Source organism: Lonchura striata, chromosome 3, assembly GCF_050655825.1.
Source record: "Lonchura striata isolate lonStrDom1 chromosome 3, ASM5065582v1, whole genome shotgun sequence".
Taxonomy (NCBI): domain Eukaryota; kingdom Metazoa; phylum Chordata; class Aves; order Passeriformes; family Estrildidae; genus Lonchura; species Lonchura striata.
In genome coordinates this window covers 90,952,466-90,966,799 of record NC_140705.1, presented here as the reverse complement: position 1 = coordinate 90,966,799, position 14,334 = coordinate 90,952,466, and the positions used below count along the sequence as shown (strand labels likewise).

At 42.6% G+C, this 14,334-nt stretch overlaps 1 protein-coding gene across 4 annotated transcripts in view; it reads right to left on the bottom strand.

Moving 5' to 3' along the window:
• The window catches only part of PLCB1 (phospholipase C beta 1), a 343,204-nt gene that overhangs the window by 75,174 nt on the left and 253,696 nt on the right, over nucleotides 1-14,334 (bottom strand). For all 4 annotated transcript variants that reach the window (XM_021540293.3, XM_085577017.1, XM_021540294.4 and 1 more), the window contains exons 13-19: nucleotides 12,720-12,804; nucleotides 12,062-12,239; nucleotides 6,353-6,423; nucleotides 5,717-5,813; nucleotides 2,032-2,116; nucleotides 817-941; nucleotides 390-544 (exon numbers count right to left, since the gene is read on the bottom strand). In XM_021540293.3, the coding sequence (XP_021395968.1) occupies nucleotides 390-544; nucleotides 817-941; nucleotides 2,032-2,116; nucleotides 5,717-5,813; nucleotides 6,353-6,423; nucleotides 12,062-12,239; nucleotides 12,720-12,804 (796 nt within the window). The remainder of the gene's footprint in view (nucleotides 1-389; nucleotides 545-816; nucleotides 942-2,031; nucleotides 2,117-5,716; nucleotides 5,814-6,352; nucleotides 6,424-12,061; nucleotides 12,240-12,719; nucleotides 12,805-14,334) is intronic.

Below are 14,334 nucleotides of genomic sequence, written 5' to 3'. Positions count from 1 at the left end.
TTTCAGAAAACCAGAAAAATTTATTTATACTAAGCATGTGGTGTTCTTGCTATTCCAGTCCAACCTCCCACTTCACAACAGCCTGTTTTAAATCCAGCACTTTGTTTCTAAAAACACAGCCAAACTGTTCCTAAATCCATACACTTCCCAGTTCTTTGATTCTTTAATTACTTCTATGGAGAAGAATAATGCAATAAAAATATATTGATTTCTCCTACAATGTGAAATGTGAGGCAGAATTTTAAAATTAAATGGCACTTTATGAAATTAAATTAATTTTATTTTCTTGGCTTAGTATAGTCATTTTCAAGGCCCCTGCACCACAGAAATATAAATATATCCATACCCTGGCATTGCCATGAGAGCACTTCCACCAGCTACATACATACCTTGACAGACAGAGTGTTGGCCACTATTCCATCCACTATTCCCTCAGTAAACGGATCAAAGTGCTTGTCTGGCCTTCTCATGAATTCTGGCTTTAACCTGTAGCCACTTTTGCCATTGTACTCGTACATTCCCATGTTTATTTGCATAGACAAATCTGGATGTGAAAAATATTGGTAAGAGTTATCTTCTGGACAGATAATAATTTCAGAAAGCAATATTTTTTTAAAAAAATCACTGTAATTTAATATTTACTGTAACAGAAACAGTACAAGCCTGGGTTAAATACTTGTAATTACCATCTCTTTAGTATACTTTAATTCCTAGATAATTTTGGACAAATACAACCTTTCCTACCTATGAATCAGCAAGTCTATGAGAGAAGAGGACATGTACAGCTTTCCAAAGCCAGAGAACAGCAGGACTTACCTACGGTTTGGAAGTTGAGGGCGACCATCTGGCAGCCAGCATTCCAAAAGACTTGTGGCATGTAGTTGGAAGAGTCTACTCGTGTTCCCTTTGGGTAAATCCGGCTCAGCTGCATTTTGTTGTATCTGGTCAGAGAGTAGTTAAGGTGCAGAACATGTGACAAGAATCACCTGGCAAGGGAGAATTGCAGCTGCAGGGTTAAACACAGGTAATTCTTTACAGAATGGCCATGGGATCCTTGTTGGATTTCTGCAACCATCATGCTTCCAGATGTCACAGTTTTGTAGGAGATATGATAAATAGGGGGCAATTAAAGGTGCTGATTGTTCCTGCACAGAGTACTCAGAGCAAGCAAGGAAAGAGCATAGGCAGATGCATTAGGAAGATCACATTCATAAAATTCCATTTATCTTAATGGTTTCCTATTTTGGGATTTCCTTAGGATTACATTTACAGAGGCCAGTTGGTTGTAACCAGTGAATATTCCTCTGGAGCAGGGAGAGGTGTTCAGTTAAAAAGTGGTTTTCTGGAATGAGATTAGACTTGGCCTCTACATGGACAGAAATAACAAATGTACACATCTTATGGTTGAGTACAAATTTTGGATATGAGAATGTGCTGCAGGCAATCGTTGAAAGGAGCTTTCCATTAATCTTCTTTGAGGCACTGTTTCATCTGTTTATTTTACTTCATTCATTCTTAACTGCAACCATGAGGAGAGCTACTGAGAAACATCAAAAGGTGTAACCAGTATGTTCCTTAACTTTTCTTTAGAAGTCATAAAAATCAGAAAATCTGAGAAATTGTGTGGCAATAAATCAGTAGAGGTATGATGGCAAAGCGAGTGTTCTCATGTGACTTTACAAAGAAGTCAGCCACATTTTGACAATTTGCTCACCATAACTCTTACAACTCCATAAAGGATGATAAATTTAACAATCAGAATTAGGTCTTCACTATGTCATTTATGCCTATTCCCTCTAGTCCTAGCCCACAGCACGAGGACTCATGCCAGTTTTTAAATTAGCTCATCAGAACTCAGGCCAATTAATTCATATAGAAAACTAAAATCTTTAGAAGGAATAAAATCTAATCTACAAATTTCATTTGGGTTCCCTATTTCTCCAGCTCCTGTCTCTGAATTCCAATAAAGCTCTGTAGCAGATCTCAGATATAGAAAGACTTAGGAAGCCACTTTATGAAAGTCAAGGATACTCCACAAATTCCACAGGAGACTTTGTAAGTTGCTCAAGCCCTTTGGTTTCCACAAAGGAAGACATTTCAAAGCTTTTGTTGCGTTCTGCAGGTTTAGAGGGGAGATAAAACCAGTGACAAAACAGGTCAAGCACAAACTAGCGTGGTTTAGTCCCAGCCCCCTTACCCCACCCACAGCTTACCAGCTCCTCTCACCCTGATCCCAAGGAATTTACACACAGGTTTGCTGACAGCAATGACCTTGCTCTGCACATACTCAGAGCTCCATCAGCAGTGCCCAAATGAAGGGCACTGGTGCTGCCCAAGGCTGATGCTGGACCAGCTGCAGGCAACAGTGTGAGCAAAGCACTGTGTAAGTGTACTTGAGAGGGTGAGCCCAGAGATCACATCTGTGACACAGAGGGGCTGCAGCAGCTTGCTTTGAGCACTGCTGGACCTCTGGCTTGTCTCTGTAGGCTGATGTGAGGGCTGGGAGGGCACTTGGAGCTGTAATAACCGATGTCCATGTCAGATTAAAGTGAGCAGTGCTGTGCCTGCAGAGGCTCTTGGTACATCAGGGGCAAGGCCACAGCTGTCAAAGCCACCAAACACCTCTATCCAACCATCCCTGAAGGTGCACTCCTGTGCCCCATCAGGAATTCAGACCTAATCCCCAACTGATTTCAGGCTTTTATGATCTCTTTAATTTGGTCAAACTTTCTGATCCTCCAGTGGTGAACAGCTCCTCCTCCATGTCTGAGCCAGTAGGAGTAAACATTAATTTGTGCATCGCTTGTCACTCACCTTTGCCTGATGTGGGCACAGCCTTTTAATGGCCTCGGGCACCAGGATGCAGCAGAGAGCCTAAGTCAAGGCCCTGCTAGCTTCAATACCTTCACTTCTGTTCAGAGGAAAGGGTTTCTGTGAAGTAACAGCTTCCCACTTCATCCCAACCAGCCCTGTGGTTGCCTGGAAGGGCCACAGCTCTGGAGGTCAAACCCATTAACTCACTCAGCTCTGATGTGTTTAAAAATGAGGGGATCAGTGCCTGTGTTGGAGCAAGACATCTCCAGCCTCACCACTTTATTGAAAACAAACAGTAAGGCAGGGAAAAGGCCTGGACTCATCCAGGTTTAGAAACTGCTGTAACTGTGCTGCAGCAATCCAGGGACAACCAGGAGGCAGGGCTGGCCAGCTCCCCAAAGTCAAACTGCCAAACTGCAGGGGAAGGATAAAACTGAAAAACAAGCACAGAGGAGCAGAACAGAAACAGGTGGGCACTGTCCTCATAGGGAACCAAAAAGGAACCAGTGGATCCAAGGAAATTGTTAGGGCCACTCTGAGAGGAAAATGTGCTGCCAGACTGGGAACTACAAACCATTCTCAGACTATGCTGAAGAGTCAGAGAATGAACGCGGGTTTCCAAAAGTAATTCTCTGCCTCTAGGAGAGCTGGCACTCACCCTTTATGGTGATCCCTATTTCTAATCAGCAACCATCAGCTACAGCTGTTATTCACACCTGTTATCTCCTAATGGTGGAAAAATTCCTGCTCTCCTACCACTCCTTCTTCCTTTCTACCACACAATATCCTTTCCTTCTCCAGCTGGCTCACCTCCATCTCAGCTTCTCATAAAGACACTGAGATTATTCTTATTCCAGCTACCCCCTACTGATAGCATAGCACTAGCAACACACATGTACTGGTTTTATCCTATTTAGAATGTAGGTGTGTAGTGGTTTTGGTTGACAAGGTGCTAGAATTTGTAGAATTGTAGTAATAAACTCTTATTTCCCAGCCTTGTCTTTAAGTAGAGCATTTGTAGGAAACCAGAGCTACTAGCTGTTAAAGGATTTGGTTACCAACTGTCCAGAGCTTAATCAGACTCATAATTAAAATAAGAACAATTATTTCCTTGTGGTATCTGGAGAGGATTAAGGGACCTGCCCTTTGAAGAAAAGACTGGCAGGACAGACATTTCTCTTTTATACATTACACTGTGCTGTCTTATCAGGAGCAAATTACTGCAGAGTGAACAAATAACTCCTTGAAAACTGTCTGGAAAATGTGGAAAAATACACTTACAGCTACTTGCTGCCAAAGAAGATGGAACCTTTCTAGTGAGGGCATTCAGGGGACTGGTACAGATCCACTGCTATTCAATATTTTTGTTACCAACTTGGATGCAAGACCAGAAAATGCACTTTTTAAATGTCTGAATGACAGAAGAGGTGAGGTAGTGTTGTCACCACAGAGGTCTGGATCACAAATCCAAACAAACTCTGAATAAAACATAATAAATTAGACAAGTGCTGAACATTGAAACTATAAAACTGTATAATAGAAAAGTACGGATCTCTATACTTGAGAATGTGAGGTCAAGTGAACAAAAGTAAAATTTTTGGGAAACAGCTGGATAGATAGCCAACTGAAAAGCAATCTTCATTTAATCATTTCTTTATTCAGCTCATTTAATGAAGATCCAGCAGTGAGTCCAGGCCAAGACTAAGACTAGAACACCCAAGATGTTCCTTAGCCAGCCAGCAACATTTACCACCTAGGGCCATATTTATCACATAATGATTTTTTTGACACGAACACCGACAATTTAATTCCTTAACAAGATGAGTTTACTGAAAGTCTAGGTCACATCAGGACTTAGGAGAAAAATCTGGCATCAGCAAGTCTTTACAAAAAGCAAAACTCAAAAAGGCAAAGGCATGTGAACAGAGAAAAAAAAAAAACCTACATGAGACAATTCTGTAACAGCTGCATCAACTTGTAGTGCTAGGATTCACATGGCTTCCTTTCCAGAAGGCACATCTCCTTCCCACTGTGTTCTTGTAACTCTCATTAGAGCTGGAGGAGATTATAAACACCCAAAGGGACACTACTGCAGGGAACAAGCACAGCTCCCTGCATGATTTTGTGACTGCTCGTGTGTGGTATCCGTATAAATACCCACATACAAATGAACAGTTGGGAACTTCTTACATGTTTATTATTCCTCACAAGCAAGTGCCAAATCTTGTACAGAGACATGGACTTAGGCAACAATTACCTGCCCTTTGCCAAGGACACCACAAATCCGGAATAAATTAAAGTGCTGTACACTTCTTTAACTAAAAAGCTCCAAAAGCATATTAAAACCTATCAAAACAAAGTGAAAAAGGGCAGGCAAACAGTGGGGGCGGGTGGGGTGCATCTAGGAAGGCAGAGATGCTGTAGTGTTTACTGAGGATGTCACTGAGTGCATTCCTAGCAAGGCATCTTCTGTAAAAGCCAGCAGAGGGTGAAATTATGGCCCTTTCTTTACACCACACAGAGGCAGGAAAGTGAATTTGCATGTGGGGAAGGGCAGACTCTGCTTGCCCTGAATCTTCTACAGAAATACCAGAGGCAAAATAAAAGTAGGGATATTTATGACCACCTTTCTCAAACTGCTTCAGTCATGGGCAGCAAAGACAATGTAAGCACATAATTTTCAAAACTGTTTTTGAAATGTCAGTATGTTTACTGTTGATGAAGTTGGATATTTAGACTAAAAGAAGTTTCAAAACACAAATGGATTTATTTGGCTGGATACCAAGGGAACATTTTCTCCTTGTGTTCCTGTATCTAACTGAGAGGAAGCCAAGCAGCATTTCTGCAGAACTCTGCCAAACACTTGCCAGGTAATTTTAAGTATAACATGTTTCTTACTTACTTTTTGATACTTCAAATGACTCAAACTTCACAGGCTGAATGTAGTTTACCAAGTTAGACATCTCTTCCGTGGCCATAGCCTCACTTCCAGCAGTACCCTAGGGAAGAGAAGGGGAAATGCTGTAGTCTGGTCTGTCCATCAGAGGCCACAATACCAAAGCCCAGTTTTCTATCAATTGTAGTGTCTTTCACTGCCCCTGGCTAGAGAAGGCAATGCTTCACGTAGGGAATGTCACATAGGAAAGAACAAAATGGGCTGGAAGATGCAAATATTTACTATTTATTCTTTTTACATGGCTCCCAGGGAAGGAACTGCACAGTGCTGAGCACATGCATTAATACTCCTAAATAATAAAGTTCTCAGTTTTTGATGTCAGGTTTTTCATCCAACAATGCCAAACACACCACAGGGAGCTGCCTCAAACAGATCTGCTGTGGTGCTGTTTGTTCTTAATCTTGAGAAAATAAAAGTGTAAACAAAACAAAGATGTGCTTCCAAACCAACCAACAACCAAGTTAGCTGGGAAAGCTGGTGCTGTGCTTCCCGGTGCTCTGCCTCCCTTTCTCCACTGGATGGCAGCTCCACTCCTGGTAACACGCACCAACCCCATCCCCAAAAACACATATCCACCCTTACTTCATCCATCGACGACTTCTTACAGTCGTCATCGTAGTCATCGTCATCGTCACTCTCCATCTCTGCTTCTCCTGAAAAGTTTCAAGCAGAAGATAATGACTGGCTGAGGCAACAGTGACAATTGCCAGTGACAAATCCAAGAAAGATGTGCAGGTAGCGCTGCTCAGAGCAGCCTGCACTGTGCATGTGCTTTTTGTCCCAGCACCAGTCAAACCCAGAACTGGTCCCGAGGGACTCATCCATCTTCAGCATTGATTTCAGTTCTTATTGCCCAGCCAAACAGGAACTCTTTGCAGCTGCTTGATGCTTATTCTTTGGCAATTGGCACTGACACAAGAGTGCAGTGTGCTCACTGTGTGAGTAGTTTCAAACACTGTTCTGAGATATTCCCGAGTTTGGGACACAGCCCCAGGGTTTGGAGATGTGAGTTCAACCTCCTGCTGTTGCAGGATCCAGGCAGGACCTCCAGGGAGTGCCTCACCCTCTGTGGGAAGCAGCAGCCTGCATGGGGTGAAGAAATCACTGAAAATCCATGAGCTTTGGCTGTGCTGTGCTACCGAGGGCTGCTCAGCAGAACCCATCTGTTCTGGGCCTGCCACAGCTGGCAGGGCCTGGCACAGAAGCCAAGTGCAGGAGCTCCCAGCAATTCCCTCGGCAGGGCACTCTGGGTGCTTGGCAGAGCTCTGGAGCAGAGCTGAGCCGCGCCAGCTGGGGGCAGTGCGAACCAAACAATGGCAGGAGATGCTCAAGGCTCATCCTTCCCTGAGAACTGGAGCAAATGGCACCAAGTAAAACACTTATTACTTCACTCCTCATTGCAGGGCACTCATCAAATTTCCACGGGCAAGATGTAAATTCTTTAATGTTAATTAACGAAGGCCTCCCCTCGCCTTCAAAATGTTTTGATTGGTTGCACCAGAAATTAAATCATTAAGGAATATCAAGTTTATCTTTACCTTTAGAAACTCCTCCTGTGGGCCTGTCTGTCATAAAGTGAACCCTGTGCATCTTAAGACTCCAAAAAGGAAGATGCAGTCACCTATCCACATCTGTAAGAATGACAGCTCTCCCTGAAGACTTTATTCCACAAACCTTCCAGCTTTCTTCAGCAGTGGCAGCACAAAAAAATCTAACTACTGTGCAGCATTCCCAAATCCTCCAGAGAATGATAATTCAGTCTTACTTCCTCTTGTGAGTTTGGGGCCTAATCCCAAGTACATTGAGTCAATAAAAAAGCTCCTCTTTGCTCCAGCAGGCCTCCAGTCTGGCCCAGTGGGCCCCTTCTGAGCACTGGGAGCACACATGAGTGTGCCTTTCACAACCTAACGATGACTACCCAGCCTGCATTTCCTTCCAGATGTTAAAATGTCAGGCTTTTATTCATCAACACATTTCTTCCTGAGTGTTTCATTGAAGAAAATAACATGATTGCTCAACAGGCTCAGGGAATGGCTCAGGGAGACCTAGCACAATGCAGAGGGCCAGCCAAACTCTCAAAGGATTTGCACTGACAATCTTTGGATGGGGAGCTCTCAATTGATTTAACCAGACTGGCAAAAAAACCCTCTGCACAGAACACAGGAAAGGGGAGGTGGGAAGGCTTTGGCCAGCTTGCACCTCTGAGGCAAGAAGGTACATGATAGCCTGTTCTTGCTGGAAGTGTCCAGAAAATAAAGTACACAGCACATGGTTCGTTTATTTAAAAACATTTAACACAAATACTCCCAAGGAGATCAAATCTCATTTTCCGGTTCTGCATCAGACAGCAAAACCAGGACAAGTAACACATGGGACTGCCAGCACGGAATCAAAATGAGTGTTTCAGGAGGTGTGGTGCATCTGCATTGCCTTCCCCCCAGCAGCACGGCCCTATGCTCACAGCCATCCCTCTCTCTCTGATTCATGGCAGGGACACAAAGCCATGCTGAGACTGTCTAAGGGACAATTAGCTGTATTACTGTCTGCATTTAGAAGGGACTGCAAACCCAGGTCAGCACAGGACCTCTTCAGTGCTCCGTGGCACATAAATACAGTGAAAATAGTCGTTCTCCAAGGAAGCCAAACAAAAGCCTGCCCATGGACAGAGGCAGACAGAAGAATATAAAGAAATTAGAGGATGCTGCTCCCTACCACAAGTTAAAACACAGGTACTGTCAACCACTCACAGGCAGAAGGGCACAGAAGTCTCCAAGGGCAGCTTGAAGGATGTTTTCAGGGAGCTATCCCTACTGAGTGGGGCAGTGTGGAAGAGATATAAAAGTACTCCTTGGGAAAAATGAGTGGGCAAAGGAGGCTGAAACCCAGCTTATAGGCAGAGGGGTTCAACACAGTAATACTGAATGGAGGATGATCAGGAGAGCTGAGAATGACAAGCCAAATCACTGGGTCGAGGAAGCAGTGTGCTAAACATTACCCATTTTCATCATCCTGACAGATACTGACAGCCTAATAAAACCAAAGGCTAGACAGTGCTTGAAATTCAGAGGAATCTGGTAATCTGCTTTCTCAGACCCTTTCAAACAATGGCCAGGATGAATTATGAATGTGGTTCTTGCTGGTGCAGCTTGTTAACTCTGCAACATTTAGGCAGCCACTAGCATCCCAGGAGGCAACCACCTTTTGGGATTTTTCCATTGTACCTCAGCACTTGCTGATTTTTAAAAAGGGAAAAATAAACTTTATTCAGTTTGATAAAGCATTTTGCTTTGTAACAATGGGTCATGGTCTCAGCTGGCATCAGCAGCAGTTACATACACTGAGCCTAAAACCTTTGATCCAGTTTTCCATTTAGGCATAATGAAACCATGGAGCCAATTCTGCCCTCTATCTCTGTATTCCATGAGTCCTTCCTTGCAGCACACACTGCTCTGACAAAACCATCATCCTATCAAGATACAAGAAACTAACGCTTTGCTTACTTAACAGTATTTAAATACTGCTCCATTAGGAAGCTTTAGCTCCTTTCAGTATGAGCCTGCTTTTGGTGAAATGCAGGTCCCTGCAGAACTGCCACTGCTCCTTCTACACTGTGACAGAACTTCTCTGGAAATCTTGCTGGCTTACTTCTGTTCATTATACAAGACCAGCCAGCTCTAGGATGCTTGTTTACCAAAATTGCAATCTATCTCACAAGGGTTATCTCAGAAATTCTTCTGCTGCTTTGTCAGCTTTGCTCTAACATTTAGAAAAAGTTTCTTCCACTGACATGGATTGAAGTCACTTCCTACATCAATTTCATGGGCATCCTGCAAGGCATCCTACAAAGCTCAGAATTCTTTCTTTAATTATTGCTACTATTTCACTAGTACTACACTTTTATATGGTCTTATAACACATCAAAAATGTGGGTTTACTTGAGTTTAAATCTGACCTTAAGCAGTGTAAGAAACAGCGAATCTTGATATCAACTCCAGTATGAATTTCCACTTTGTTTTGCACTGCTATGAAAAAACTTATTTAGGATCCCCAGAAAGCTAAATCAGCACAACTTTCTCCTGGACATCAGCAGCAATTCTGACAGGAGCTATAAAACCCATCAGAGTAGTTTGAATAATATGTCCAAGTTGCTAAATGTCAAGATTATATTAAAGTTGGTGTACTGAAACAGTTAATGTTGAGAGACATTAAGAATCAGACTTCTGATTAATTGCATTACTCCAGAAAGAAACTGGTATTGGGTGCAGAGGAGCACAAGGCTTGCAGAGCTCCAGGATGACACACTGCCAATATGGAGATGTGAGAAGGGTGTCATGCTGACTCTTGGGCTCTGCCATGTGGAAACTCTTCACTACCACAATGTTCTTATAAAATGGTGAATAATTTTTTTTAAACTGTCTACAGACAGAAAAGCTGGCACCTGATTTACAGAAATGCTGCATTCTCATAGCTGTAAGCTGTAGCTGTAGTCTCTGGAGCTCTGAATATTTAAAAATTCAAAGTACTCTAGAAAAATGACATTCTGGGTGTTCTTCATCAGTCATCCCTAAAGTGTTCTTAAGTTCTGTCAGATTCATCTGTCCTCAGATAAAATTGGTTTAATGATATTGCACTTCCCGCAGGTCTCGTTCAGATAAATTCAGTGCTGTTTGTCAGGAGCTCGCAGGCAGCCTGGATACCCCCACAGAAACTCACTGATGATGCTCTATCTAGGATCAAGTACTGAATGACAGAGAGAGGAAAAAATATTGACTAATTGCATTCTCAGACAGAGGTACAAATCCTAAAGGAGAAGCAGAGGCTGACACAAGGACTACAAGCAATATGTTTTGGCACTCACGGATGAACCAAGTGACCACAGCAATTTTGCAGTCTCAGTTCCAGCATTTTTTAATTTGTAAGTGCTCATGTTCATAATCAGAAGCTGTTTCAAAGGTAGTACAGGCATAATAGTCACAGTTAATTTGTAAAATTACACACCCTGTTACGGGATTGACCCTTCTGCCTGGCATCATCATCATCTTTACTCACAGCCTAGGTCTTTTTCCTAGGAAAGCTCCTAGAGAGGCTCCTGAAAGAAAGGGCTGTTGCCCTCTGTGCAGCCCAGGCCCTCAGAAAGCCAAGGCCAAGTTCTTTGCCACTGTCCTTACCCTGTGCTGGCCACAAAAATGGAGAGTTAGGAACACAGGGCTGATTTCAAATGCTGGAGAGGAGGCAGCTGGAACACATCCTTACTTTTCTCCTGCTTGGGATTTGTCTAAAGCAAATCAAGAAAATAGTATTAAGTCATCCCTGACACCAGGATGAATCTTCCTTTGAAATCTCCAAAGCATACTCCAAGGCATGCCCTTTTCATAATTTCTTAAAACCATCAGTTGAAAATGCTTTCTTTGCTGCTAATAGGATAAACAATGCTATCCACAAATGAAGCAGGATTTCTTGCTCGTTAATTCAGCTTGGGGCATACTGCCAGCACAAAAATTTTCAGCTCAGTTAATTGGAGTTTAGAAAAAACTACAAACAATGGGGGAAAGTTTTTAAATGGCAAATGGTAATGAACTTATATTATATTTCAGCAGAGCTTTCAATATAGGTTTTCTACTGCTGGGGCATAAATGTCTGTGCTTATAAAAACACAAAATTTCAGTCTTTATAGAAGAAGAAATTTCAGTGCAGGGAACAGACACTGGGCTGGGAATCAGGATACAGAGACTTAATTATTTCTGCCTGTTTCCATCTCTGTAAGAGAAGAACATCTTCTTATAGCAGTTTAAACAGAGGTCCATGACATGTTCCCAACTAATGCAGGACAACAGCAGGTTGAGCCTTCCCTGCCTGAGGAACAGGGATCTCATCCCTTTATCCTAAACCCTGAAGCACTGCAGGCGCTCTGCAGCTCCCCTGAGGAACGGGTTCTGTCTGAAAGGGCATGAAATAATGGCAGGCAGGCCCAGAGGCAACAAGGAAAAGAAAACATTTATATTTAATATTGGGCTTGGGCACACAGGAAAGGCAGCCAAGGGTGGAGGAGTTGGCTGCTGCCTGTCCTTAATAAGCAGTGCAGAGAAATGTTAGCACACATCACTGAGCCCTGGGTCATTCCATGAGAACTCCTCACAGAACAGACTCCAGGATCAATGACACTTCAAGTCTTGTTGCCTGCTGAGCAACCCACACTGGTGCACCATGACCTTGCTGGAGCACTGCAAATGGATGGGATTGGAGCTGCATTTGTGCTTGAGGGAGAAGAATATCAGTAGACCCAAGTCCTACCTGCTCCAGGGGAGGAAGGCTCAAACATACTGGATGTGTCACTGCAAGTGTTGGAAGCTTGCTCCGACAGCTTCTTCTTTGCACTTCCATCTGCTGACTTATGAGACTTCTTCTTATTCTTCACCAGGATTTTGTACATTAAATCCATAGGGCTTGGGAGAGGAACCCCAGCTTCCAGCTTCCAGGAAGAAGGAGGAGAGATTTGTTAGAATAGCAGAAGAAACAAGCTTATGGTAGTTTCTTAGGGACCATGTGGTACAAGACAGTTCTGTAACCTCTGTAAGCCCTGTTAAAATTAAATGGATTTTGCACAAGAAGCAATGTCAACATTAAATGAAAAAGGGCCACTGAGGGCACTTAAAAAGAAAAATGCTTTATGAAATGTCTGCAGTAATAACCAAAATAAGTACTAGCTCAGATATGAGACTCTACATTTTAAAATAGCAGCTATGAGGACCAATTGCATTTAAAAGATCACAATTCACTCTATCAGGGCAATCTCTGCATCAGAAATGATGCTTAAGTCACCAACAGCTCACGTTGCTTAACTCCCTCCTTTAGACTGAAAGGCTTTATATGAAGAATTAGACAGGACTGAGACACTTTAGTAAGAATTCGAACAGACATTTGTGTTGTGATGAACACCAAGGCACATTACCGGGTACTTTTCCAATGGATCCATAAGCAGTGCATCTCCAAATATTAATCTGCAGTACTCTGCCATTTTTGCCTGCTGTTTAGGGCTGAAGGGAAGAAAAGAAAGAAAGAAATGAGTCCTACTAATGCTCCAAAGTGAAAGCTGTAGTAATGGAGTACCTAATAGCCCTAAACTAGTTGCAATTTCCTGATCCAGTATCTGTGAATTTTTCAGCGAGACCTACATATATCATGCAATTATTTCAATTCCTCTGATGGAGTTTTTCAAAGGGAACATACACAAAATAAAAGCATAAGTCAATAGAATAACAGTGAAACAACCATGACATGAATTTACCTCTTTCAGGCAATACTTTTATTCAAAATATAAGTATTTTCCCCCTTGTGTTACTTTACACACGTGCCTGGCATTTTTCTTGCACTACAGCAGTTCTCACAACATCCTCTATAAATAAACTGAACCTCATTAAACTCTACCTATAACCAATTCTCCCAAAGTGCAAACAAAAGATTAAATAATTCCTGCATGCCAGTGATGGAAGTTTTAGGATTGAAGATAAGTTTTGTGGCTCAGAAACATTACTCCAATCATCTCAAAATGCAGCTCAGTACCACAGTCACTTTCTAATTTTAGAAAACTGGGGATTTTTGTTACATGTGCCTGTTTAAAATGCGTAGCATCTGAGCTGAGGCATCTTTCAAAGTTTCCTTTTCTGACACTCTGCTGGGAAGCCTCGATTAAAGGACAGGTTTATATGGCTTAATATAACTTCCTCAGCTCCTGCTAATTAGGATCTGCATATCATGGAAGAGACAGGGATGCTATAAGCTGTTATGTTACCATGGAGCTACTTTTCATGACAAAATAGAGCTGGGTATAAAGGAAAAAAAAGGAAAAAATGCTCATTTTTCTCTTGCATACCAGGACTTCAACCCTGCCTGCACCCAGTTGGTCAGTGGTTACCAACTCCCAGGGTCAGTGTAGCCAAACCGGAGCTGAGAAAAAGGCTGGGTGGCCAAATGACATTTCAATCAGAAAATGTAATTTCCCTGGGATCAGTATCCTGGCTACCCCTGCAAGCAGATAGTGGGTAAAGCAGTCATTAGCTCAGTCACTGACAAAAAGTACTGCCAGGAGGCTTTAAATTATTCCCCAAAGCAAAAGCTGCATGCAGTTTAAATCCCTACAGCATTTCACAAATGCTGTGTTTTGCATGCAGCCAATTCTGCACAGAAGCTAAAAAGCACTTTTAGCTGAGGATGGAAAATCAAGCTAAAGACAGGCAAGGCAGCAGAACAAAGAACCCACACCGGAAAAGATGATGGAAGAACAGATCAGGCTGGGACATTGCATTGGGTATTTCCAACCCTCAGCTACCAAGGGAAATAAAGGTACCACTCCAGCAGAATGTGCATGTGCCCTAAATCCAGGGGTTATTAGATTGAGTTTTTCAGTCTACTCCACCAGCATGTGTTCTGAACAGATCCATATTCTCAAAACCCAGGAAGTTCAAAGGACAACTCCTTGAATAAAAAGAGGGCATTTATTGAAACTAGAGTAATTAGATATGACATCATCATCATTCATAAATGGGCACAACTCCAAAAAGAACTCT